The 27445-nt window shown below is 47.5% G+C and overlaps 1 protein-coding gene across 2 annotated transcripts; it reads left to right on the top strand.

Annotated features, from left to right (window-relative positions):
• The first annotated feature begins 10 nt into the window (after positions 1-10).
• Positions 11-27445, top strand: appa (amyloid beta (A4) precursor protein a). 2 transcript variants are annotated; one of them, XM_074664609.1, is made up of 17 exons: positions 11-258; positions 14658-14822; positions 16446-16575; positions 16650-16762; positions 16853-17043; positions 17325-17668; positions 18088-18255; positions 20239-20372; positions 20863-20937; positions 21034-21192; positions 21456-21584; positions 21664-21763; positions 22464-22676; positions 22772-22825; positions 23723-23814; positions 24747-24893; positions 25232-27445. In XM_074664609.1, the coding sequence occupies exons 1-17, from the start codon at positions 199-201 to the stop codon at positions 25331-25333; spliced, it is 2376 nt and encodes a 791-aa protein (XP_074520710.1). In that variant the 5' UTR covers positions 11-198; the 3' UTR covers positions 25334-27445. The 2 variants fall into 2 exon arrangements, with proteins under 2 accessions (XP_074520710.1, XP_074520711.1); XM_074664610.1 differs by lacking the exon at positions 18088-18255 and having other exon boundaries at positions 20-258.

Raw genomic sequence — 27445 nt, forward strand, 5'->3', positions numbered from 1 at the left:
TGTGAGTGTGTGTTTGGGAGTGTGTGTTAATCCCACTCCGCTGCGGTCAGGTGATCCGAGCAGCTGTGCAGCCTCGGTATCTCTCACCATCAGACAACGGGAGTCACCGGCGCTGAGAACACACTCTTCTCAGCCGACGAAACCCTGAAACAGCTCGGAGAAACGCTGCTTTACGGAGCGTTGTGTCGGTTATTCGCCATGGGGGACCGAGTAGCATTACTGCTGCTGGCTATAGCGGCTTCTGCCCTGGCTGCTGAGGTAGGAAAATCATTTATTTGACCGTTTAAATGTGTGTTCTCCACCATATTGATGTAAAACCTAGCTTCAGTTAGCTACCGTTAGACCGGAAGCCTAATTGTTCTACCTTCAAAATAAAAGAACGGTCTCTTCAGAGGCGCGAAAACAACAGTCGTTAGTCAAAAAATATACGTTTTGGGATTGATTTTTTTATCATACGGAAGCAGAAATTATTTACTTAGGTTTAAAGAGTAAATTGTAAGAAAATAATGAAGGTAATTTGTGTTCTATTTTACATTGAGGGATTCAACCGGAAACGAGTGCTAAACCGTCGCCGTTTTTACATCGAATGTAAATCATGGATTTGTCATGTTATTCCGTTGTTACTACACTATCACGTAACATTTTATATTTTCAGTATTATTCGTTTATATGTGAATTATTCCCTCTTACAGTCTCCTAATGCAGCAAAACATTCGCCTTGATTTGATATTACACAACTCCGATGCTTCGTGTTGCCTGTTTTACACGCAAAGCCTCTTTTTTAAGTGTCAATAACTGATTAATTGAGATGATAGAACAATAAGGATTATGTAGAACACCCGTAGTTTAAAGGTGATCCTTTACTTTGTCAGTTTAAATCCAGAAATAGTCATCTCCCCCTGATTTTAAATGTCTAAAAATGTTGTTTTCCCTTGCTTGAATGGCAGCACCCGTACAGGCCAAAAATGCGCATTTTGCTGTAATTCATGAAAAGATATTTTTCTAAACTTATCGTATTGAATAACACAAAAGCGTATTGTCTCATTTTCCATATCCCGAGGGCTATATTCGAGGGAGTGGGCGTGTTTTGGGAATTAAAATAAGTAAATAAGACGTCTTGTGGCCTCTTTGTGAAGACCTGACGCCGTGTAATGATTTTAAGCCTTGTGAATGAGTATGTGGCGATGACAGTATTAGTGAAATGTAAAGATTAATGAGGTTTTGTCATGTATTTGAGTCAGAGGGCAGAGGAGAGAGGAGGATAGAGAAGTAAGATGGCGGCGGTGCACTGCAGCATTTATGGAGAGGGTCGGGAAACAGAAGCTCAGACTATCATTGTTGCCTTTCCACCCCCTTTTCTTTGTCGCTGCCTGGCTTTGTGTGATACTGTTATCAAATAAAATACTGCATATTCCTTAGTAATAACTTCACTGTGATGGTTGTGCCATAAAATCTCTGCCCATCCATTTTTAAAGCCAAAAATATCCCTTTGTGAACATAGACATCTATTTTTAACTCTTGGTACTGAGTAAACTTGTCATCTAAATGACAGATTTAAGATTCAGTTCCTCTTTTTAATGTGGTTTCCGTTGCAGATTTCCAAGGGGATTTTTCACTGATGTCAGTGTGATTTAAATACCACTGATGCAATTTGTGTGGTGTGATATGGAAGCCTGAAGCTGACTCAATGAGAAAATAGGTAAAGATGCTAGCATTTAAACGTACGACTTGGTGGTCTTTATTATGACATGGTATCTATGCAGTGGTTTCCACTACAGAGTCATATCTGTGTTCTTTCTCCTGACTCTCCTTATGACATTACGTTTACTGTAGATGATGAAAACAGCTGTAATTGTCTCAGTGTTGCAGGGAAATGGTGTAAATAAATCGTGTTGGTGCATGTCTTGTCAGAGCTTCCTCATTGTGGTTTTGTTGTGAGATAGATTACAATCCCCAGTAACCACTGGTAGCCGCAGTGTTTCAGATAGGACCTCCATTTGTGGTCGTGGAGCAGCTGCTGCTCAATACTGTCTCTGGGATCTCTTGTAACAATTACAGCTTGAATACATGATAAATATGTTACTCGTAAAAGCTCAATAGAGCCAAACAATGGCTATTATTCTCCGTTTAGGCCTCCTGTTCCTGTGTCTTGGCCCTCTCTGGTCAGCTTTTGTTTCTTTCTCCCTCCTTCAGATGAATCAGGTGGACTGTGGCAGCTGACCTTGTTGTTTCCTGCACGTAGGCTGTAATCAGGCCACTTGAAATGAGCAGTTTGGGCCCCTCAGCAAGCAAAGCTTCAGCTTTCTTTATAACCCATTGCTTAGATTACTCAAAATAATCCGTACCCCTCGGAGTTGTGTGTTTACATTGGGAGCTTCAAAGGCAGGAGCGATGAAATGTGATAGAAGAAGTTGTTTAAATGTTCAGGGCTAAAAGAAGTCAGATTAAATCAGACTTCAGACTGAGATGTTGGAAGTTTTTGATCTTGTTTGGGCTTATTTATAGCCTTCACACACACTCCTCGACACACAGATCGAGGAAGCTGCTTTCTCTGCTCGGCCCACAGTGTGGAGCGTGGGACTTGGATGCCAGCCTTTGTGTGTTTGTAAATCCTTGGGAAATGGCTCTTGGATGGGTGCAGGCGGTCTGTTTGTGTGCATACTGCAGTCTTTCAGCTCGGGGCGGACCAGCCCTCTCCCCTTATTAGTGAGTTTAATGCCATTATGCCTGTTGGCATGCCAGGGTTTCTCTCTGGCACCTTCTCTGCTGCTCACGCTGCAGTTTCAAGTCTTTGAAGGACAGATCCACCCGACACTTAAATCTTTCCATTTTCTAATTTTACTTTTTATTGTAGCTGCTTTTGCCTGCCTCGGCTTTAAACTTCTACTTCAGTTTGTAATTTGCATTTCCCAGAGTGCCTCTTGACAAACACTAAAGCGAGTGAGTGTGTGAACTTTGAGCTTATCCCAGGGCTTTCAGGATACGCACAGAAAGACAAACAAGGTGAATCTGACTCGTTTTTTATGCATAAGAAAACTTTTGATGGGTATGCGGTGTGTCTGACGCTGTGTTCGAGCTAAAAGCGAAGCTAACAAAGACGGCGCAGGGATCAGCAGAAACCCAAATATGCACAGAGCAGCATCAGGAGATCTGTCTCAGAATCCACCACTTCCGGGAGAGAAATTTGTGTCCTGACAGGCTCAAGCTGTGAGACTGAGACATGAACAGACGTGAACAACCAAACTCCATTTAAAGAAACGAGCATTTGAAATGCAGCTTTCTTGTAGCGTCCTGACATGATGAAGCTGTAAATTCAGCTCTCGTGTGAGCTGTTAAATCACAGCCAAACGGTGTGGTTGTGTGTATGCACAGCAAATATTAGTTCCTCTTGCTGGAGGAAAAATTTTGAGATTTTTGCCTGTTAAGTGTTCAAAAACCAGCGTTTTGATCCCTTCACATCAGCCTGGTTGATGCTCTTTGTTCATTTGGATGGTAATGAAACTTCAATCTGCAGTTACAACCTCACAAACAAGAAAAGTCGGCGCCAACATACAAGTCCCTGCAGGGAAATGTGTTTGTCATGCTCCTCCAGAGCCTGTCATTCCTGATCTCAGTAAACAGAGGATATTATCATACGACAGGACTGGATGTCCTCTTCGTAATGAGACATGAAAGGATTTTGTCCTGATCACTCCCTGTTTTTTTTCCTCTTTTGTTGTAATCCTTCATTTCTAAGAAGAGTTGGCTGTAAATATCTCCTGATCCAGCGCACATTGTCCATCTTGGTTGTGTCAACAGCAATAACAACAAGCAACGCTCCCAATTAATGTCCCCGCTGTTCCCCCTCGTCTGTCCTGGAGAAAAGAATTCCTGACCTTTTGATACTGTTGTTTCTGTTGTCATGGCGCCTGAAAACAGAGGTGACGCTGATGTGTGTGCTGCCTGCTCCTCTGTCTGTTTAATGAAACCACAGGTATCCTCTCTGTGGAGGCGTGAATCAGCAGTTTGGGAGCTCTGAAAATAATTCTGTCGTTATTCTCGGCCGTCTTTCTCCCCTTCTCTGTCTCCTTTGTAATATCTGAAAGGTAGCATCCCCCCTTTTTCAAAGCACGTTAGGAATCCTGTTCCCTGTGTCCCTCAAAGGCCGCTTTGTGCACCGCAACCTGGCCTCTGAATGAGATCCTTCAGATGACTGCAGCGAGGTTTGATGAGATCCAACAGGCGTCAGATCGCAGAGGAATCGGAGCTTCCTCTCTTGTTAACCGTGGAGAACATTTTGATGTACAGTGCAGTCTGAGCCGAGAGGTTTCACACTTTGCTACCAGCAGCACGATGCAATTAGAGTCTGAAATGTTGGACGGAGAACAGATCTTGGGGGCACACGGGTCACTGTTCAGAGAATGAGTTTTAGAGAGTTTGGGGCTCAGGTCACGAGTCCAATTCTCTGAGTGTCACAAAGAGAAAAGCAGCGCTGTTTGGAAACAGTTTGGCTGCTGCAGCTGTTTCATGCGTGAGATGACTTTCAGTAGAGTTTGAGATTTTCGGCACCTTAAAAGTGAAATATTGTGTTTTTAGAAATCTTAAAAGTCAATTAGTTTAGAAATTCGATGTCCCCAAATCATGTATGTGAAAAAAAAAACGTCTGATCGTTAATTCAGGCCTGCTGTTTCACTGCATTTCTTAGTGAGCTGTTTCATCCTCTGGAATTCACTTCAGCCCACGCACTCCGTTACCATGGTAACTACTACAAACAAACTAACTGCCAGGTGTAATCATAGACTGTAAAAAAAATAGACGTCATCTTGCGCAGCTCGAAGTGAGGGCGCCACAAAAACTGCTCCCTCTGGTGGCTGGTTGGAGTATAGGTCAAAAAACCTGTCTCTCCAGTCATTCCAGATGGGCTGTGGTGAAACTTTAAAAATTAATTTACCTCGCAGAAATGTTTATCACTTTCAATTATTGTGGTGATTTGAAGATATCTGTTCTTTTTTAGTAGTAAAAAGAGGTTAAAAATGAGGTTTAACGTCACGTTTAACGATGATTGACAGCTGCTGTTCTTGTTGTGTTTTTGTCACTCGGCTCCACTCAGATTCTCCCATCTCAGAGTTCCTCACAGGAGCTTTAATAATTGCTGACTAACTTATGGCAACTCACTTAAAGTCAGCCCTCCTCTGTGTCCCGCTCGCCTCTTCCTCCTGTGACGGCTTCATAATTGGATGTAATAGTTCAAACATCCTCACCCCTCCATCTTTAGCGCCTGATTGTCTCCAGGGAACACGACATTCTCCCTCCCACACCTCGTATTAGAGCCACTCTCCCACCAGGCAGCACCATTCATCACCAGCCGAGCGTTATTTCCATCTGTAAATATCAGCAGTGCGCCACCACGACACACTCTTCAATTCACTGCTGCTGAGTAAGCAGCTGCTGGGACCGAATCTGAATAATAAGCCGAGAAACGCGCCGCCCTGACCCGCGCAATTACTCAGCAGCCGCACAGAGAGCCACACATAACCTCCATCCTCCCACTGTTTCACGCTGAGCGTCACAGCAGCAGAGCTTTTACAGCCTCACGTCCATCACTGGCGTCTGTAACAGGCGTCCGTCAGGGCCGCGGTGCGTTCCTGACCTTCCACCTTTCCACCTCAGCTGAGATAATCTCACCAAGGCTGATATAATCCTGATTCGATCACAGATTTCATCACACAGACGCCACGTTACGAGCGTGTGAAGGATGGGCATGAATAAAGATGTGAGGGTTCAGCCTCACATGTCACCGCAGTCTTTATGTGTCATAATATATCACATGTTTGTCACCACATGTTGCGTGACTCTGACATGCTGCAGGTGTTTGAGTTAACGCTGCAGCCGGTCTAACAGGCGGCTCGTGGCGCGTTGTGTAACGAACCAGAGGATGTTAAAGCATCACGTCTGAGTCTACGAGCTCTGACATTTCACCGGGTCGAGCGCTCCGAGGCCGGCTTGAAGTCGCTCGGCCTTGAGAGGCTGACAGCATATTCGCTACCTCTGAACTAAAAATACCGCGCAGCAAAGTAGGTTAGAAGAAGAAGCGTCTTCAGCAGGGTTTTTTGAAAAGACTGAAGTCTGACGTTTTAGTCACAGGCTCTTACATTTTGCAGAAGCTGGGTGTATCACAGGGTCAACATTTATAAGACTGCAAATAGACTGTGAGATGGTTTCCCATCATGCATCTGGAGAAAGAGTTGGACTCTAGAGTCTAATGAGGCATCGTTTTTCCTCACTCTTTCCAGCGTTTCTTGTTTTTTGCTCCATTAATTTTATCTGTAAATCCTGCTGACTCATTTCGATGTTTAATCCTTGAAGAAGCGTCAACTTCTTCCTTGTTTTCATCGCTCGTACACAGAGATGATCTCACCTCCGTCTCCCCATGGTCCACTCTCCATCCTGGGTGTTCAGGGTTGCCATAGCTCTGCAGTCTCCACCAGGTGCTCTGTGCCTGGACTATAATTAGGCTGCTGTGTGTTATTCCCGTCGTGCTTTTCTTCCACAGCTTCCCACCTCTCTCATTTTTCACCCTCTCCTTGGCTCTGAAACGCTGTGTCATCCGTACGGGGTGTTACTGATGTGCCGCGTGCCCTCGGCTCGGGATTCACGGTTCAGAGGGTTTATAGTACCTCTTCATATCGGGCGACACGCCATCAATTGTTCATGATGAGTCCTCTCGGAGTCCAACTGTGAAATTGGAACACTTGCTTAAAATGCCAAGTGGTGTGTTTGTGTGTGTGGTGGGTGTAAATGAGAGAGTAGAGAGACGGAGATTTGCGTCAGAAAGCGGGCGAGTATTCTTGACTCGGCCTTGCTATTTCTGGATCCGTATCCTGTTGGTCTCTATAAGAGAAGCACACTTCCTGTGTTTGTGGGGAGGGATGCTGAGTGAAACCTGTGTGTGCATGAAACCTCCACTTCACCACACTCCAACCCTGGATCACCGTTTCTACACTTATTGTGTAAATCCTGCACATGCCGAACCTCATCTTCCAGGAAACCAGTTCCAGGTTTGTGGTCTGAACCCGTGTGAGTGCAGCATAATGATCCCAGATACACACACACCCATCAGCAGCCCCAGGCCTGGGTTTCACAATGACTCACACTGATGAAGAGAAACCTCAAATCTCATTAAGTTGTGAAATAACTTCTCCGTGTTTCTCAGCGAGGCTCTGCAGAGTTCAGGGACAGAAAGTCTTCCCTGGTCTTGATTGCACCTCTTCTGAGATTGATGCTGGAGAAAACCTCGCTGTCATTGTTTGTGTTGTGCTTTTCCAGCATGTGAGCCTGATGCAGATGGCTAATTATGAGGAAGCATAATTACTCATTTCCTTTTGGGAAAGTCAACACAGCCGTAATCAGTGAATGAAGACGCTCCTGCTGCAGATAATGAGTCTTTCTGCAGAGGGTGACGTCCGTGCATGCAGCGCGTGGACCTGGACATGATGTAAGATGTTGCAAAAAGGTGTGAGAGGAATCATCAGCGTGCCTCACATTCCGGGAGTTTCCACATCCTGTCAGCAAATCCATAAACCAAATCATAAATCCTGCTGCAAATATTTGGGTGTGATTGTCGACAGATTGCTGTAATTTTTGATCCAAGCAGCAGCCAAAGTTCACAGTCTGATCACTTTGTGTGTGTGTATGTGTTATAGTGTGTGTGTGTGTGTGTGTGTGTTTGTGGATCACGCCTCCATCTGTGTTTGTTGGCCGTCCTCTGCAGGATGCCTCCCAGCTGGACACCAGCGAGGTCAGAGCCGCTTTAGCAGACGGTCCCTAAATGAGGCAGCCATGATTCTGTTTAACGTTCATTAGAGTCACACACACACACACACACACACACACACACACACACACCCTTACCAAACCAACCTGATGATGAAATTCCCGCTCCCGGCTGACTTGGATAATGCTCTTGCCTCAGGTTGCTGCAGCGATGACAGAGGGAGGTTATAACAGGCTGTTCCCTCTGGGTTTGAGCGCCGGCACCGTCGCCATGGTGATTATAACTAAGGGAACCAGAAGTCCCTCCATCACGTCTAGACAAATTAAGTGGGCAGAAGTCAGAACTCTTTTTCTTTACACACCTCTAATCAGATTTGAGACAGATTTGTCTGAGATGCTAATTCCCGAGGAACTCCCCCCTGAGACGGACCAAGCTTAACCGCGCTGAATATGAACGAAGATGAAGCGTCGCACCAAGCCAGGCGCTCCTCGCAGAGTCAGTGGAAAGTTTGGAGGATGAGACGTGCAGGGACATGAAGGAGCTGGGTGTGGTTGAAGTTTGTCAGACGTCAGGTTGAAGACTTTCTCAGAAGCTCAAGGTCACACTTTAAAGAAGGGTGATGCTACGATTTAGGCTAGCACAGATTTTCATCAGCGTGTGCCGTTAGAATATTTAAATTCACCCCCCTTGTGTTTGAAACGCATGCAGAGCTCAATAAAACTATAATCTAAAGTGCGTTTGACTCCCATCATGTCAGTTTGACCTTTTTAAGCCCCTCAGCAGATCAATATTTATCCCAGACTGCTTCGATCTGATGCTATAAGAAACGCCTGGATGAGCATGATGGGATGCACGCTGCGTTTCTCAAGGTGCTCGAGTTTCATCATAACCTCACCCGCCTCTCTTCGCGTCGGCCTGGCAGCTCCGCTCGGAGGACGAGCCCAGTTTTTAATCTTTTCTTTCACAGCTCAGGGCAGAGCTTCCCCTCACGCTTTCTTCTTCTGCTCTGTAATTGAACCTTCGGCTGGCGGGGAGTGCGAAGGGAAGTCCGCCCTGTAATCAGTGAAACACTTCCACTCGATCTGCTTCCCAAACATGAGGGTCAGGTAGCGCTTCTCACACACACACACACACACACACACACAGTGCGCTGAGTGGGATGCTTACACATTTCAGTCCAGTCAAAGATGATCTGAGGTTTAAAGTAACAGCAGGACCCGCTCTGTGATTCGTGTGTGTGTGTGTGTATTCCTGTCACCCTGCCAGTCTTATCTTATTCAGCCGTCACACACACGCACACACACACCCTCCTCGGCTCAGCAGACAGATTCCCACAGAGATGCAGCTTGTAAACAACCCACAGAGAGCCGAGCCTCTGCTCCGTTTGATCTGATTGATTACTCACTCTGAGGTGGAGCTTTAATGAAACACGTAACATGTAACGAGGGAAACACGCAAAGTTACACACAAAGAGATCCTGCTCCCAGTATCTTCCTCTCCTCTCCTCTTCCTCCAGCTGACTGTGGTACATCGTGTCCCAGCTCGGACCATCAGGTCTCATCTTATTAGCAGCGAGCCTGGACGCAGCTAAACATGTGTGTCCAAGTGTGTGTGTGTGTGTGTGACACATCTCGCTCTCCAGGGAGTCTCCCCCCCTGGGGTGAGGGTTGATCTAAGACGCCCCCCTCCATCCTCCTCTTCCTCCACCTTCACCCAGCTCCCCTCGGCGGGTCTGGGCCACTCAGATAAGACTGTACAATTAACGGCACCGCAGGACCGGCGCCCGTGGGGACACTTCAAAGATTGTGAGTGTGTGTGTGTGTGTGTTTCAAAGTCCCTCTGTACTTATTTGTAAGCGTGTGATGCAATATGTCTTCCTCTGACAGTCCTCCATTTACATTTAACGGGTAATAAACCACTTCCTGCTTCTTCCCGCCGCTTCTTAGCCCTGCTGATCACATCTGCGAGCGGCGCCAGCCATAAGCGGGTTCGTTCGCGCATTTCAGGACAATTTATGCAAGTGTCTCCACACAATGACTCTGAGATGGAAACGGTGAGGCAATTTATGTGTAGGGGAAGTTATTAGCGCCACACGCAGAGGGCTGTGCAGCTTCAGAGACGGATGGGAATAAATCGAGGCCTCTTTTTCTCTGAAAGTTTCTGCAGCTGAAGTCTCTTTCTTCCTCTCGCTTGTGATTTGGCAAGAATGACGTCCTGATAATTGGGACAAATGCTTTAAAGCAGAGCATATGACAGTCAGACACATGATGATGAGGCGCGGATCACGTTGCGTGCGTCTTATGTCTCCCTGGATGTGATTTGGGTCGCTGGTTCCAGCTGTGGAAATAGGTCACCTGCCTGATTCTGAATCACACAACTCAAATCCACGCGCTCGTGTGGGCCGTTCATGTGAGCAGCGAGCTCGCCGTCCTCTTCGTAAAACCACTCTGTCAAATTGAAGCAGCAAATAATCTGGCTTTAATCGCTCTCCAACTACAAACTTACATTTTTTCCTGCATTATTAGATTGTTTGTTCGCCTGTTGAATGTTTTTGGGCTTCTCTGTCTTTGTCTCCCTCTGGGTACAACAATTTCATTTCCTGCTGGACTTATTGTGTGGATGTTGAACGCATGCCAAGCATCAACAACTGGGGCATGTATGTCCTGTTAGATAAAAGGGAAGTTCCGCTTATTTTAAAGGAATAAACAACATAGATAGGAGTTGCTGGTCTACCCCTGCCTTGTCCCTTAACTTTAACTGTTTTATTCAGAGACTGACTCTGCAGGGATCTTCCTTTAACACACAAAACACCAAGAAACCAACTGAACTTTTTATATCAAGCCAGTTTTGTGGCTCCTGTTTCTGGATTCACAGACGGACACAAAGATCCGTCTCAGCAGGGAGCATTTTTGAGGGATATCTGAGCTCAATTGAAGATTCCTGCTCCCTCTGAAGCAACCTGCCCGTGTCATTTCAAAACCGCTTTGACCCAGTCATCGTTTGCATTTAAAGAAACAGAAACGACCAAAATCGGCGTCAGGACTTTGACTCTGCGCTAAATCTCCTCTCTGTGGCATTTGCGACGTTTGGCTCTGTTGCTCTCCCTCTCGCCGGCTGCAGCAGTTTTTCATCAGATAATTGTGATGAATAAAAGCAGGAGGAACGCTGGAAAACATTTTTGATGGATCACTGCTTTGGTTGCGTAGCTTGTAAATTCTATTAGCGGGGGAATTAGCGCCGGGCGCTGTGCGGCGAGGGCTTCTGCTGCTGACTTAAATTGAACTATCATCTGGAGGTCAGTCAGCCTTCCTCTCCCCGCGCTGATTCCCCCGAGCCGCAGCGATGGCTATCATGCCAGATTGAGACCAAAGGGGGATATTTCTCCTGACCAGGCTGCCGGCCTAATCCTCAGTGCCCAGATTACTGCTCCTCCCTCCCCTCGCTGCGGGATGACCGGCTGGCAGGATGGCACAAGTCGAGCTGAGATCTGATGAAGACAGAGGCAGGAAGGAAGGCTGCTGTCGCCCTCTATGATGCTAATTCTGTCTTTAGTGTCTGGTATTTATTTATCAGGACTCATAAATCCTCAGATCTGCCTGTTGACGCCGTTCTTCTTCTCTAAACTACCTCTCCCTGACTCCAGACTTTCCCGTCTCCTCTCTGATTTCCTCCAGCCTCCCTCCATCCTCACATCCTTTCTGCTTTACCGAGCGCTTGACCTTCTGCTCGAGCCCCCAAGGCTTATTGTCCAATTCATCTGTTCTCCAATCTCTCCCCGTCTCTCGCCATTGTGGTTATTGTTCCTCCTCTCACTTTCTCTCCTCCCCGCTCCTGCCTTCGCCATCATCCTGGGACTCTGATTTATAAGCTCGCAGCAAAGCCTTGGCCGTTCCCTTCCCCCTCCTCCTCTTCCTCCTCCTCCTCCTCCTCCTTCAGCAGAAGACAGAGCGGTGGAGAGATGGCTTTGGAGAGGCAGGAAGAGAGCGCGATCGGCGCAGATATGATTTGCCATCCAAAAGAGGATGACACAAAGAATTTGAATGTCAGCGAGCGGCTGGCGCAGATTTGCCTACGTTAGCCTGAAGCAGAGAGGAAGCTGGTTTATCTCCCTCAGTGTGCGGCCAGAGGGGCCAGCGGGTGGCCCGATAAGGTCAAAATGAGACTGGGCGTCCAGAATGGCGTTTAATTAAAAGAAAGTGACTTTCTGAGGATGATATGAAACTTTCATCGTGGGTTTTTTACTAATGAGCAGGACTCTGTCTTTGTCACACTCACAGGTGGCAGTGTGGGAATCGAACCCCTAAATAACCCTGTGAGGGGCAGATGGTGCCGTGTCAGGGCTGATGGCCACCAGTGTTGTGTTGCCATGTGTTGGAGCTGAGGAGGGCTGAGGCAGGGTGTGTGTGTGTGTGTGTGTGTGCTGCACTGTAAAGGATGTGAACTTTGCAGGTCTTCTCTGACCCCCGTGGTGGTGTAACCTGATCTGAGCTGTTCTTACGCACATTTGGCTGCAGTAAGCAGAGCTCAGCGGCTGCAAATCACAGTCAGATCTCCATCCAAGGTTCTGCTTACATCAGCTTTAGAGCTCACATAAACCATTAAAACTATTTTCTTTTTTTCATTTTTATTTTTGATATTTTTTTAAGTTTAATTTTTTATTTTTTTGTTGTATATATTTTTAAGTTTTTATTATTTTATTATTAATTCTTAATTTTCAATGTTTTAATATTTTAATTTAATTTAATTTTTAACTTTTTTATTTTTTAATTAATTATTATTATTATCATTTAAAGTTGTTTTGTTTTTTTATATTTTGGTGTTTTTACTGTTTAATTTTTTAAATTTTCATTGTTTTAATATTTTTTTTATTTAATGTTTAACTTTTTTATTTTTTTATTAATTTATAATTATGATTATTATTATGAGTTTTATTATTAGTTTAAGTTTATTTTTTTCATTTTTTTTGTTTTCTATATTTTTAAGTTTTTATAATTTTAGTATTTTTTACATTTTCATTGTTGTAATATTTTTATTATATTTAATTTTTAACTTCTTTATTTTTTATTTATTATAATAATAATTATTATTATTATTATTGTTACATTTTTAAATTTTTCATTTACTAAATGTATTTATGTATTTTTTTTAATTTTAAGTTATTTTGGGGGCTTTTTTAAACAACTTTAATTGGACAGTGAAGAGGACAGTGGATAGAGCAGGAAAACAGGGTAAGAGTGGGGGATGACATAGGCCACAAGCTGGATTCAAACCTGGGCTCATGTAGCGCTTCCTAAACCACCAGGCCACCTGTGCTCCAAACCTTTTTACAATACTGTAATAAAATAACCATCATACTCAGCCACAGTGTATCGTTAACGCCCTGGAGTTAATGAACTCCATCCTGGATCGTCTCTTGGTGCCTGTCACAGTCCGTCTCAGGAGCAGAGTGACGTTCCCACAGGCCTCGCTGTGAAGGAGATGCTAACTGACAGACTGCCGCGTGGAAAATGAGCAGCCTGCGCGTTTACAACCCTGACTTTAGAGAGTTAAGAGCGGGTAAATAAAGAGTGACAACGAGAGATAATCTGATCTGGAAATGAAAAGATAACATCTCTGCATCGAGGTATCGTCTCTAACAAAAAGCACGTCACTCTCACAACGGTGCAGGTGTTGATTTTATTAGCTCATCATCTTCTTCTGCCAAGTGTATGAAACTAGTCAGCGTGTGTGAGCGATGTACAATAAAGCAGATGAAGTTCATCCTCCACTCATGCAGCTCAGAGATGCTGAATCGATCCCGGTCTTCAGCTCCAGAGCGAGGCCCCCCCACCGGCTCCTGGCTCCCTGGAAGAGGTCTGGAAGCCTCGGGCTGCTCGCACAGAATCAAGTCTGCAGGAAAAAATATGCTATCCATCTCACAAAACAACATTTGTTTGCCTGCCAGGGCCTTCAAAACCATTAACAAGATTAGGGAGAACACAATGGCATGAGTCCCTCTCCTCCCCCCCTCTGTCTCCGTCTCCCCCCTCCCTCCCCCCTCTCTTATTCCCTCCCATTTTGTTCTCACTCATTTGCCAGCACAATGCAGACATTCAGCGGTTTGTCTGCACCTCCTCTCCTGAGGGAGCTCCTGCACAAAACCTCCTTATGCACACACACACACACACACACAGAGGATCAGATTAACACAAAATTAATAAATCTGTGTTTGCACACACACCCAGTGACACACACACACTCTCCAGCCTGCTCCTGCTGCACTAACAGAAATGAATCATCACGGGGTTATATAAACACAGCTCTGCCCTGGAAAGACTGCATCCACACACACACACACACACACACACTAATGTACAGTTGTGTGTTAGTGCACGGAGGTTACGCACAACAGGGGGCACATTTGAGCGCTCCGGCCTTTTGTTTCAGGCGCTCTGCTCATCTGAAGTGATTGATTTTTGTGTCCATCACTGTTTTCTGGAAGAAAAGGAAAGTGGAGCTTATCCCTAAACGTTAGAGCCGCCACAAGCGACAGGAAAGAGTAAAGACGACGTTGTTTCTCCAGCTCTAAGAGTTTATTTTCACCCCGGCTCTCGTAATGAGACGCTGAAGCTGGTTTCACATTTACATTTCTGCAGTTTAATCAAAATTTCCGAGGAGAAATTCATCCTTACCCTGCTTTCTTTAACACCTCATCTTTCTCCTCACCTCATCTTACTTTTCATCTCGCACGCTAATCTCCTCTCCTCTCCTCTCCCGGCGCCCCCTCCCTCCATCTATCTATCTAAGTCATAAAATTTAATTGCATCCGTCTTGCGTTTTTCCAGCACAAGTGCTCGCAGAATTTAACACGAGAGGTATATCTCATTAAATCCTGTCTCCCTGTCTCCCCCTTCCTCACCCATAGGTGCCTACAGATGTTTCCATGGGGCTGTTGGCGGAGCCCCAGGTGGCCATGTTCTGCGGTAAATACAACATGCACATCAACGTGCAGAGCGGCAAGTGGGAGCCGGACCCGACGGGCAAGAGCTGCATCGGCACCAAGGAGGGCATCCTGCAGTACTGCCAGGAGGTAACGCTACAGCATGTGTGTGTGTGTGTGTGTGTGTGTGGAGTCAGTTTGTGAATCTGCACTGAAAGAAGCAGGATGTATGAGTGTGTAAACTGTCAGGTAAGTGTTGCAGGGGAGGTCATTTCCAAATCATGACTCAGAAACGACTCCCATTCAGCCACGTTCGCCGTGATATATGGAATACTTAAAGCGTAATTACCCAGTGTTTATTTTGTTTGGAGCCAGCAATAAGTCTGCGTGATAAATCTTTATGGTTGCGACATTTCAGTTTGAATTTTTGGGGGTTGGGTAATTTACAGTCGAGGCGTTACGCTGTCGCTAAAAGAGCAAATTACAGTGATTGAGCAGGTAGCAGTGGAGGGATTCATTGAGAGTTTAGAGGCAGAAAGAGTTGTTTTTCTCTTCGTAGTGAGACTAAGATCCTGCGTGGAGCGTCGTGACTCCGAGGTGTTTGTTTGGGAGTAATAAGAGCAGAAAGAAGTGAGTGGGTTAGTCTGCAACAGATTTGTTTTTGTTCACAAAAAAATCCCCAATTTGGCAGGATGACACCATGCCAACAAGCTGCTTAAGTCCATGTGACTTCACTTAGGGCTCTGCTTGGCTTTTAATTAGGGAGGGTGAGGCGAAGCGACCCAGATGCAGAACAACAACACGGCAAACGTAAGAGTAAGAGCACGTCACTTCAGGGACTGTTCCAGCAGCGCGCTGTCGGCTATCGCTGCGTAAGTGCACCGTGCAAAGACAAGCTGTCTGATAAGAGGAGGTGATGCATAATGAGATTTCTTTGAAAGCCTGTAAGACAGACTGAAAGGGAGATAAGTTTGTCTTCCCATTGTTACAAACCCGCCGATAACAAACAAGCCGTCTCCGCTCGTGGCTTTAAACATTTTGAACTCAAATATCAAAAAGAAAAACAGAGATATGGAGATGATTTGAAGAAGCAACTTTGCAAGTCTGACACAGACAAGCCAGCCGAGGAGGTTTTATATTATTATCATCTGCATCCAGAAACAGAAGAGGAGGAGACTGAAATATTCTGCAGAGGCAGATGTCACGCACGGCTGAGGAGAGCGGCGAGGTAAACACGGCGGATTCTGCAAACGGGAGCAGAATGAGGAGAGGCTGCAGAGACACGGAGATGAAAATATAGAGTACAGGGGGCAGGATGTGGTAATTAAAGGAGTTTTCTGCTGCTTGGAAACACACCGGGTTAATGCTGGTGGTGGAAGAGCTGCAGAAATCCAAGAAATCACTGAGTAACATCTCTTCACATGAAATAGCTCCAGGAGGCCGCGCGAACGTGGTGTAAATGTGCATTAAAAGTAGAGCCATCAGCGTGTGAATGTGTGTGAATGTGTGTTAACGGGGTAAATGGCTTGTATTGAAAGTGCTCTGAGTGGTCAGAAGACGAGAAAGGCGCGATGTGAGTGCAGCCATTTACAGTTTTCCTCCATAAGAGCACAGGAGGAAGCTACACGGGCGAAGCACTCATGAAGTGGACGGTGTGGGAGTGGGAATCAGTCAGAAATATCTGCGAACAAACACAAATGCACGTCGGACAAAGAGTTGGGTGTAGAGGATCCGCTCTGATGCCGCGTATAATCCAGATCTCTGTCTCTGCAGGTGTACCCAGAGCTCCAGATCACCAACGTGGTGGAGGCCAACCAGCCCGTCAGCATCCAGAACTGGTGCAAGAAGGGACGCAAGCAGTGTCGCAGCCACATGCACATCGTGGTGCCCTACCGCTGCCTGGGTGAGACTCACACACGTGTTTCTGTGACGTTAAGATGAAGCTGCTCGTGTGCTCATGTTTGTTTCCTGCTGCAGTGGGAGAGTTCGTCAGCGACGCCCTGCTCGTTCCAGATAAGTGCAAGTTCCTGCACCAGGAGCGCATGGACCAGTGTGAGAGCCACCTGCACTGGCACACAGTCGCCAAGGAGGTACGACGCTAACACGCTAACACGCTAACACGCAGCCTCAGTTTGCTGCACACAGAGGCTTCACCCTCTTCTCTTGTCGGCCTCTTTCAGTCCTGTGGAGACCGCACCATGAATCTGCACGACTACGGCATGCTGCTGCCGTGCGGCATCGACCGCTTCAGAGGCGTGGAGTTCGTGTGCTGTCCCGCCGAGGCCGAGCGCGACGCCGACAGCACCGAGCAGGATGCTGATGATTCCGACGTCTGGTGGGGCGGAGCGGAGACTGACTACTCCGACAACAGGTACACACACACACACACACACTCTAACGCGGGGATAAACGAGGGCAAGGCTGCGGCAGAGTAATACATCAGCACTCAGATCATCATCCACTTTCATTTCCAACGCCGCCGCCAGCGTCAGATTCCTCTCCTTGGAAGCAAACTGCAGCTCTGTCACTATTAAAAATCTGTCCTTCCTTCCTCACATCCATCCTCCTCCTTCCTCCTCCTCCATCACCTTCACCTCCCACAATTCCTCCCCATATGTCTCCTCTCCCCCCCTCCCCCTCCTCCTCCCCCAGCATGGTGCGGGAGCCCGAGCCAGCAGAGCAGCAAGAGGAAGCCAGGCCATCTGTGGTAGAGGAGGACAACCAGGAGGAGGAGGAGGAGGAGGAGGAGGAGGAGGTGGTGCCAGTTGAGGAAGACGACGAGGAAGAGGAGGAGGAAGACGTGCTCGACAACGACCGTGACGGAGACGGCGAGGAGGACGAGGAGGCGGTGGAGGAGGAGGACGAGGAGGAAGACGAGGAGGAGGGAGACGTGGTGGATCTGCTGGACGACGACGCTGATGAGCCTACCACTAATGTCGCCATGACGACCACCACGACCACGACCACCACCGAGTCTGTGGAGGAGGTAGTGAGGGGTGAGGAACACGCTTCCTGTTTCCTGTTACACACACACACACACACACGTGTAATCCTTTTTAATTATGGGGGCCCCTGGGGGTCCCTGAGGAGCCAGTTTCCAGGAGGAGCACAGATCCTACGACAGGTTTCTTCACATTGAGATTAATGTGGCGCAGCATTAAAAACATGTTTTTCCTTCACAGTTTTTCTGCTTTGCTGATCACGGTCGGACACGCTGCTCCTCACGCGTTCATTTCCTGCCGTCATTTTCCTCATCGAGCTCGTTCATCATCTCTGAGCTTTCATTAGCTACGAACCATTAGAACCAGGAAGAGGTGTTTCAGTTCCTTCTTGTGACGTAGGATCGAAGAACGACTCATGTGGCGTAAACCTGAGATGACAAAGAGTGTGTGTGTCTGTGTGTGTGTTCCCAAAGATGTGTGCTGGGCCAACGCAGAGACTGGTCCGTGCCGGGCCATGCTGCCCCGCTGGTACTTTGACCGCCAGGAGGGCCGCTGTGCTCAGTTTATCTACGGCGGCTGCGGAGGCAACAGGAATAACTTTGACTCAGAGGAGTACTGCCTGTCAGTGTGCAGCAGCGTCCGTAAGTCCTGCAGACGGCAGCCGAACCCCAACCAGCTCCTCACTGGCTCGGTCTGGGGTCGTTGTCCCACCTCTGGTTTGTCTCTAACCCTCACTCTGACTCCGGACTCCTTCAAAACACAGCACTCTCTCTTTTTTCTCTTTTTATCGTCCCACTTGTTTTTCCAGAGCATTGAAACCAAATTTGTCCTCATTAAAACTGATTCAGAAAGAATCTCAGGAAATTTTGTCCGATGAAAGATTCATCGCTCTGGGAAATGTAGGGCAGAGTTTGTGGTAACACGACGCAAACAGGAAGTTTAACTTTGTGTTTAAGGTAGAAAAACTTCATCAACAGCTTCCTCCACCTCTGTGTTTTCAAGGAGTCACCTTTTTTACCTAACCGCCACTCAAACGCTCCTCGCTTGGTGTGCTCCTCTCCCGGACTCCCTGTCAGCTCCGCTCCTGACTAACCTTTACTTTATCCCTCACCGTCTGTCTCTGTGTGTGTGTCTGTCAGACAAATAAATGTGTTTGCACTAAACACAGACTTTACCTTTCACGCCGTCCCCTGGTGGCTTCTTAAAACCTGACCGTCTGTCCCCTCCGTCTGCTCGGCGGCGGATTCCTTCTCATTTCGGTGTGGGGTGTTTTATGAAGCAGTGATGGAGAGGAGTTTGTGAAAAGCCTGAGCAATAAAAGGAAATCCTGTATTACTGCACGGCCATGATGGATCCTCGGGGAGCGGGTACTGGGTTATGTTTGTCTGAATACCAGATTGGAGCTGAATTTCTATTAAAATACACCAGCGAGACAAAACAGTCCGCTCTCACAGGAACGCTTCATTTTCATGCTCAGTTTGCTTCACGTTCTGCAGGTTTTGCTCCAGCGTTGCTATGGCGACATGCTTGTTGCCCCACTGGGGGGCGGGTGTCTGCTAACAGATTTCATTTCTATTCTTACAGCTGTTTCACGGGCGTCGTCTTATACACTCCTTTAACGTGAATCTGAGCCGTGAAATCAGCCAGGCAGGAAGTGCTTCACAATAATCCTCACCTCGCCGCGCGTTATCCCTGACGCGTTGCAGGCGGCGGTTAATTCATCAAATTCACTGGAATGAGATCAAATGAGAGCGCGGCGGTTTGGGGAATGTGAAGGTAGCAGTAAGGAGGAACTCATCAATACATCATTACGCTCCGAGCACGCGGCGGCGCGCTGCGTGGCGTCGCTGTGATTGATTAGAAGTGGAAACAGTGGAAATGAGGAGGAGAGCTCAATGATTTTCACAGCGAGTTATTATGTTTGGTCATTAAAATTTACCAATTACAGAGAGTCTGATGTTGGCGTTATGTATTCCTGCTTCCTCCAGGAGTGGATGTTGTCGTGGAGATGCCTCACACACCTGTGCGCTCCAGCTTCACACACTTTGATACTATTTGTGTGAACTGACCCTTTAAACGCGGCTAACGAAGCCTCGTCTCAGGTCAAAAGGAAAAACACCTCGTCTGTATTTGAGCGCGGTGCAGTCATGCGCTGCCGTCAGACGTAACCAATTTCACATGACGAGCGACCTTCACGCCTCCACACACACACACACACTCTCTCACACACTCACACACACGCAGGCCAGCTACTTTTGAAGCACTCCAGAAAGATAATCAACTTTCCTCTGATTAAATTCAACTTTCACGCTATCTGTGCTCCAATTACAGTCCTGGCGGTGGCGTCTGTGCTTTCTAAACCCGCAGGATGAATTCCAGCGTCTGAATGAGGTTACAGAAATAAAAGAGGCTTTTTTAATCTTCAACAAAAGACTCTGGGTCATCTGAGGCTTGTTTGCTTTGGAGGGTGTTGCCTTCCAGCCGCGGCTGCTTTCCTGTTTTCCTTCTCCCCTGATTTTCCCTCTAACCTTATTAACCCGATCTGGCGTGTGTGTTTTTTTTTCTCTGAGGAAACACAGCCGTGCCACTGATGGTGTCTCTTCCCTTTCGTTGTTTTGACGCAGTTCCCACAGCCACACCCAGCTCCGCCGACGCCGTGGACCACTACCTGGAGACGCCTGCTGACGAAAACGAGCACGCACACTTCCAGAAGGCGAAGGAAAGCCTGGAGGCGAAGCACCGCGAGAGGATGTCACAGGTAGACGACACGAGCATCACAGAGGTGTTGAAGGAGGAAGGTGTGTCAGGTAGAAACCAATCCTCCTGGGGGCGCTGCTGAGCTGATTCAGCTTTAATTGTTTTGTTTACAGCAAAGAGCCAGATGCTCCACGTCTTAGCGTGGGTTGCTATAGGCGACGATTTGGCACAGTCATGTCTTTGTGAAGAAACTGGATGTGCAGAAGAAGAAGAAACAGGAACAGAAAGTGTTTGTTTGGGTTTCTGTATCACGCCGTGCCCTCCTATCATCGTCTTTAATCAGTTCCTCACAAACTAGAAGCATCAGATTTCCCTCCGCAGACATGATCCCGTTTTATTCAGACAGCCGTGAAAGCGTCAGATCCACGCCACACAGAGTAACGAGATGTTTCACTGGAGTGTAAAATCAACCTGTGATTGAACCTGCGGAGAGATGAAGGAGATTGACAGGTGTGATGAATGTTTTTCCTCCTCCTTCTCCTCCTCCTCAGGTGATGAGAGAGTGGGAGGAGGCCGAGAGGGAGGCGAAGAATCTCCCACGTGCCGACAAGAAGGCCGTGATCCAGGTAAAACACGCGTGCACAGATTGGAGAGTGAAGCGTGCAGTGTGTTTTTCCTTTAAACTGACAAGCGTGTGTGTGTGTGTGTGTGTGTGTGTGTAGCGTTTCCAGGAGAAGGTGGAGGCTCTGGAGCAGGAGGCCGCCAGCGAGCGGCAGCAGCTGGTGGAGACGCACATGGCTCGCGTGGAGGCTCTGCTCAACGACCGCCGCCGCCTGGCCCTGGAGAGCTACCTGACCGCACTGCAGCAGGACCCGCCCAGGGTACGTCTGACTCGCTGTCCTGGAAGAGACGGCGAAGCCTGACAGGGTTTAATCTCAGGAACAATCAGAGGTTTGATCCTCTGCGCTTTGACGTCTCCAAACTCCTCATCAGCAAGTTTCAACATCACGCTCAGCTCTTCTCTGCTCCGATTGATTTTAGGATTCTTGGTGTTTTACTCGTTAGTTTTGCTCTGGATCCAGACTGTACATAAATAAATCAGCTCGCCGTCCTCGGCTCTCAACCATCTGTCTGTGTTTCGCAGCCTCGCCACGTCTTCAGCCTGCTGAAGAAGTACGTGCGCGCCGAGCAGAAGGACAGGCAGCACACCCTCAAACACTTCGAGCACGTGCGCATGGTGGATCCAAAGAAGGCTGCACAGATCAGACCTCAGGTACACACACACACACACACATGAAACGACCTGTAGATGAAGAGCCAGGTTTCCCGAACAGTCTGTGTGTGTGTTACAGGTGCTGACACACCTGCGTGTCATCGAGGAGCGTATGAACCAGTCTCTGGGGCTGCTCTACAAGGTGCCCGGCGTGGCCGACGACATCCAGGACCAAGTGGGTGAGTTAAAACCAGATTCACTCAAATAAAAGTCGCAGCAGTCATCACACGGCCTTCCTGCTCTGACACCAGAGATACAAGAGGAGACAAACTGTCCTCAGCGTGTTCGTGTAGCACAGAGATTGAACGCTCCAAATCCAGCCTTCAAAAAGCCGTTTGTGCTGTTTTTTGTTTTTTTTTAATAGATAAGGACACGGGAGCCGTTTGGCCTAATTCTTCTGTTCAGAGTGAAATGAAACTGTGAGCAGGAAGATAAATCCCTCCTCTCCTCCCTCCAGCCCTGCCTGAGCAAGGTTTCTGTGGTTTTTTGGGTTTATTGGAGGTGCATGCGTCACACAGCCATCTGTGTCTGTGCCTCAGAGACTGTCACAGACTGTGCTGACCGCCACACACACACACACACACACACAGTCACGCAGACGCAGGAAGAGCAGAAAAAGGATGGCTCAGTCAGTGCGAGGCGCCACGTCTGTGAAGAAACGAGCAGAGCAGTTTTTCTTCTGAGTCAGAAACAGACGCATCAAAACAGATGTGCTTCAAACTGCTGCTGCCTGTCCTGTCCAGCAGGGGGCGCTGAGACTGGTTACTGAAAGCAGTGTGCAGAAAATGCCCTGAGTGATGACTTTGCTGATTTCACGTCTTTCACAAACATGAGAGGAATGTTCCTGTGAGTGTTTTGACTCCTCCGTCCTCTCCACAGAGCTCCTGCAGAGGGAGCAGGCGGAGATGGCCCAGCAGCTGGCCAACCTGCAGACGGACGTGAGGATGAGCTATGGGAACGACGCCCTGATGCCCGACCAGGAGCTGGGAGACGGTCAGACTGAGCTGCTGCCCCAGGAGGACACGCTGGGGTTCGGGGGAGTCGGGTTCATCCACCCTGAGAGCTTCAACCAGCCCAACACTGAGAACCAGGGTACGGAGGACTCGGCTCAGGGCGGGTCTTTAACGCTCTAACACAGAATGATGAAAACATGTAACCCCCTCTGTCTTTGTTTTCCTCCTCTGCAGTGGAGCCCGTGGACTCGCGCCCCAGTCTGGACAGAGGCGTCCCCACACGGCCAGGTTGGTCTCCTTCTCAGATTTTGTTGAGACGATGCTGCTGCTGCAGGAGTGCGCCCTCTGGTGGCCAGAGACACACTCACATTCATGACATATTTGCGATTTAATATTCCTCATGAAGTCGTATACCTGCTAAATCCTTCCTCACCGCGTCCCGTCACCGCGTGCTCGCTCTGCAGTTAATCAGACTCACTGGAGGTCATTGTCATGAGAACATATATTAGCACACGTCGCTAAAGCCTCATTGTTGACTTCTTCTTTGCCAAAGCTGTGTGTGAACAGTAACAATGAGTCTTTGTCGCTGCAAACACACACACAAACACACTCCTCCTCCTCCTCTGTGTTGACTCTCTTTAAATAGAAAGCTGTTAGATGTAATGTATGCAGGCTGAATGTATGCATGATGGAGTGTGGAGTCTTTGTTGTATTTATAATGAACGCCGCTTTTATTTATTTACGCTGTAACTCAAATGTTTCCCTGCAGATTCAAACTGTTACGCTCTGAATGTCGGGTTTTAATCAGGTCTTAAAGGATGGATTTTATCTTCTCATATGGAGGGATGTGTTTGTGTTGAGATGTTTCAGCGTCAGATTCCTGAGCTGGATTTAAACCTGAAGCCCCCTCATGAATCTGTGTTCAGACGCGTCTTTTGTTCTGTTTCCTGTCTGCCTAAAAAAATATTTGCAAGGGTTAAGTAAGGCCGCTTCTCAAAATACATCAAGATGTGTTTTTAAAGCCTCCTCCTCCTCGCTGCCTGTTTCTGTGCACACATCCGACTCCTCTAGACCCGCAGCAGTGTGTGCTCAGTATGTATGTGCCACATACTGTCCGTGCCTGAGCAAATGTGTGTGTCAGCATCTATAATAGATCTTTCTCCTCCTCCTTCCTCCTCCTGCCAGTGACCGGGAAGAAGATGGACGCTCTCCCCGAGCTGCGGATGGAGACGGAGGAGAGACAGAGCACCGAGTACGAAGTCCACCACCAGAAACTGGTAAACACTCTCACACTCTCTGTCTCCACTTTGTCCTCTCAAGGTTGTCACCATGGAGACGAGCGTCCGCTGAGACTACAATAATGCACGCGTCACGCCTGTCTGCTGCTCTGACAGCCTGTATATCTGCACATATGTTCACGGTCAGCTCCAGGTTTCTGCGTTCAAGCCTTAATCTCAGCAGCTTTTGTAATCCCAGCACAAAACCCCCTCAATCCAGCCTCAGTCAAATCCAAATCCGCGCACCTTATTCCTCTCACCTCACGCTTTTAATCTCTTAATCCCTACATTTTATTACATATCACATTCCTCACGTTCACAATGAGCAGCCAGCGCGTCCTCCTCAGCTCGCCTCCTTAATTCGATATTCAGCGTAACCCTGATCAGCGTTCTGCAGGATTAATCTGGAGGAGCCTGAAATTAAGTCCCCACTCACCGCGCTGAGGTGTGGAGATGTCAAGATGTGTTTTTGTTCGATTATCCGCACTTTGAGGTGTTTTTAAAGTTCCAGCTCGACGCGTCCTCAGCTGCTGTTCCTCTCCTCTGTTTATCTTTGTTTTCCAGGCTTCACTTCAGCTTTTATTTGTTTCTGATTTGAAATCATCTTTAATAACACCTCTCAGTATTGTGCTGTGCAGCTGAGTCACGCTCCTCTTTTTATAACCCCCTCCTCCTCCCCGCGGCCTCAGGAAGAAACTCTCCTCCAGGATGTTTCCCCTCCTCATGTCTCCTTCTTATTAGCTGCGTCTCCGCGGGCCCTGCAGCAGAATTAGACTCTGTGATGCAGCTATTTTTACGACCACGGAGAAAGTAAACATGAGGTGATGCAGTCAGCTCTGGAAACGAAAGATGAGCGAGGAAGAAAGTAGATTGTGCAGCTGCACCCTGGTTTTCTTAAGTTGTAGCTCAGCGCTCTCTCATCCGTCCTTCAGGTCTTCTTCGCCGAGGACGTCAGCTCCAACAAAGGCGCCATCATCGGGCTGATGGTCGGCGGTGTCGTCATCGCGACCGTGATCGTCATCACTCTGGTGATGCTGAGGAAGAAGCAGTACACCTCCATCCACCACGGAGTCATCGAGGTGAGGAGCAGCTGACCTGTGGGTTTGACGCTGCGTGTGTGTGTGTGTGTACAAGCTGTTTCTCTCTGTGAAGCTAATGAATGAATAAAATCCAACGTGTTACGTTATCGATTCCTCTACCCGGTCGTCTCCTGCTCTGCTCGTTCTGATTCTCTTCATCTGTCGTTTCCAAACTCTCATTTGCTCTTTGAACGAGGAGGATGATTAGAAAGGAAGATGCTCTTTATCGACCCTCCAAACATGAGAAACACCTCGACGAATAAAGGGAAAACAGATCTGATCCTGTCGTTTCATGTGCTGATCCACGCTAACAGTCGTACATCTCGCCCTCTCTCCAGGTGGACGCCGCCGTCACCCCCGAGGAGCGCCACCTGTCCAAGATGCAGCAGAACGGTTACGAGAACCCCACCTACAAGTTCTTCGAGCAGATGCAGAACTGAGGAGAATGTCACATGTACACACACTCACACACACACACATAAACACACACATGTTCAACACAAACATCTCCTCCCCACACATTAAGCACCTCCCCCTCCTCCCACATCTACCCTCAGAAATGCAGTGTGTGGTTTTGATGATGGAGTGACTGTAGCGAGGTTTTCTTTCTGTCTGGGCGGACTCGCACGTGCACCAAGTTTGTTCACTGTAACCCGGAGCGAGGCGCCTTTTTTAATTAAAGAAAGACGGCGTCCAGCGTCGCTCCGTCTGGGCATGCTGATGCGTGGAGAGAGGCCCCGCCCAGTGCGTCCAAACGAACCCTCCCTGTGGGGATGAAGGCCTCTCTCTGCTGGTTCAGGGTCAGTTTAGTGGGGTTTCTCTGAGCTGGTGTGTGTAGATAATCTGACCTCTGATCAGTGAGATTAGCCGGATGCTAACTGAGCTTTGTTTGCAGAAATCACCGTTTCATCCTGTTCTTTGAAAGTCTTAAAAAATGGAGGATTTTTCTGAATAAAGCTCAGTTTCTCCTCACGATCTGCACCACTACTGCACTCTCTCTACAGTCTACACTGGAGTAAACTCAGCCTCCTCCTCCTCCTCCTCCTCCATCCCTCCCTCCATCCTCTTTTCTTTGCGCATTCTTACAACAGCTGGGCTGTGCGACGTCACACAAAGCTCTTACAGATATCCACAGACCAGAAACGAAAGCGTTGAAGACGACACTACGTGTTCTGAACGAGCTGTTTTTATTTCCTTTTTTTTTTCCTCTTTTGTTTCCAGGTTTGTTTTTCAAAAAAGAATGAAAAGCGGGTAAAAAAAAAAGAAAAAAACAACGTCAAACTGATGTAAAGTCCTTTTTTTAAATTGCGTGTAATGTTACTGAAGTAATGCCGAAGTCTTAGCTGTTCCTATGTAGTGCATGACAACAAAGACAAACAGGATTTGGAAAAAAAGCTAAAAAAAAAAACGATCTGACGCTGCTCTTTCTCTCTCTTCTCTCTTTCTCTTTCTCTTTCTCTCGAGATCCTTTCTCACGTTATAGATTGTCATTCTAGCAAGATTGTACATTTAGTATCTTCTCGTGATCACGTGACTTCAAACAACGATGAAAAATATATATGAATCTAGATGAACGGGCTCTGCTTTGATATGATGTAAAATACACATTTAAAAAGAGATCTGTGATTTTGGAAATAAGTGTGTTCACGTTTCTTTGTTTGATTTTTTTTTAAATCATGTTCCTGAAGCGACAGGAGGGGGGCAGCTTCATCTCTGTTTGTAAATTGTGTTACCCTCCTCCTCCTCTTTAATTTCTTTTTGATTCATGTTGCTGTGTTTTCTGAAAAGGGCATGACGTGGGCGTGAAGGTTACACCGAGCGGAGACGGACGGTGGTGTATGTGTGTGTGTGTGTTTGTCATTTTCAGTCTGGTGTTTGGTCCAGTTGTAAGCCGGCGATGTCTCTTTTTTGTTTTTGTAACCATTTCGCTGTCTGCTGTCTGATAGAGCAGGTGGAGAGGGGAGAGGAGGAGGAGGAGGAGGTGGGGAGGAAATGACTTGCAGTTCCGGATGGATAGCCAGCCAGGCAGGCAGTCTGTATATATAATGGATTTTCACCCCCTCTCCCTCCCTCCCTCCCTCCTCTCCTTCGCCTCCTCCTCCTTTCAGGCATGCTCACCTCTCTGCCGTCGTCGCACACTTGACTCCTCAGAGGCAGAGCACTGTAGTCTGTACATAGATGATATGATGTGTTCACCATTCACGGAGCAGGGATCAAACATTAGTCTGAGGTGAAGCCATCTGCGGGGCGACCTCTCACTCTGTTCTAAATGTAACGGCAGTAAAGCGTGAGCGGGAACGGCAGGCGAGATGTACATACGGAGGCTGCAGTGGGGTGGGCCTTTGGTTTTCAGAGGGTGCTCTGTAGAAGCCCAGCAGAGGGCAGTAGAGTAGAAGAGGAAGCAGGATTTTCTTTCTATCTTTTTTTTTCTGTGGATTATATACATATATGGTTTTTGTTTTCCACTGTGTAATATTGTGCAGGCCATTTGCATTGACTGGGAAAACGCTTTCTACACTGTATTCCATAATAAAGTTTTGAATGTACATACA

The sequence above is a fragment of the Halichoeres trimaculatus genome, unplaced genomic scaffold (assembly GCF_033239565.1).
Source record: "Halichoeres trimaculatus isolate MK-OKI-2021-1 unplaced genomic scaffold, fHalTri1.1 fHalTri1_scaffold_24, whole genome shotgun sequence".
Classification (NCBI taxonomy): domain Eukaryota; kingdom Metazoa; phylum Chordata; class Actinopteri; order Labriformes; family Labridae; genus Halichoeres; species Halichoeres trimaculatus.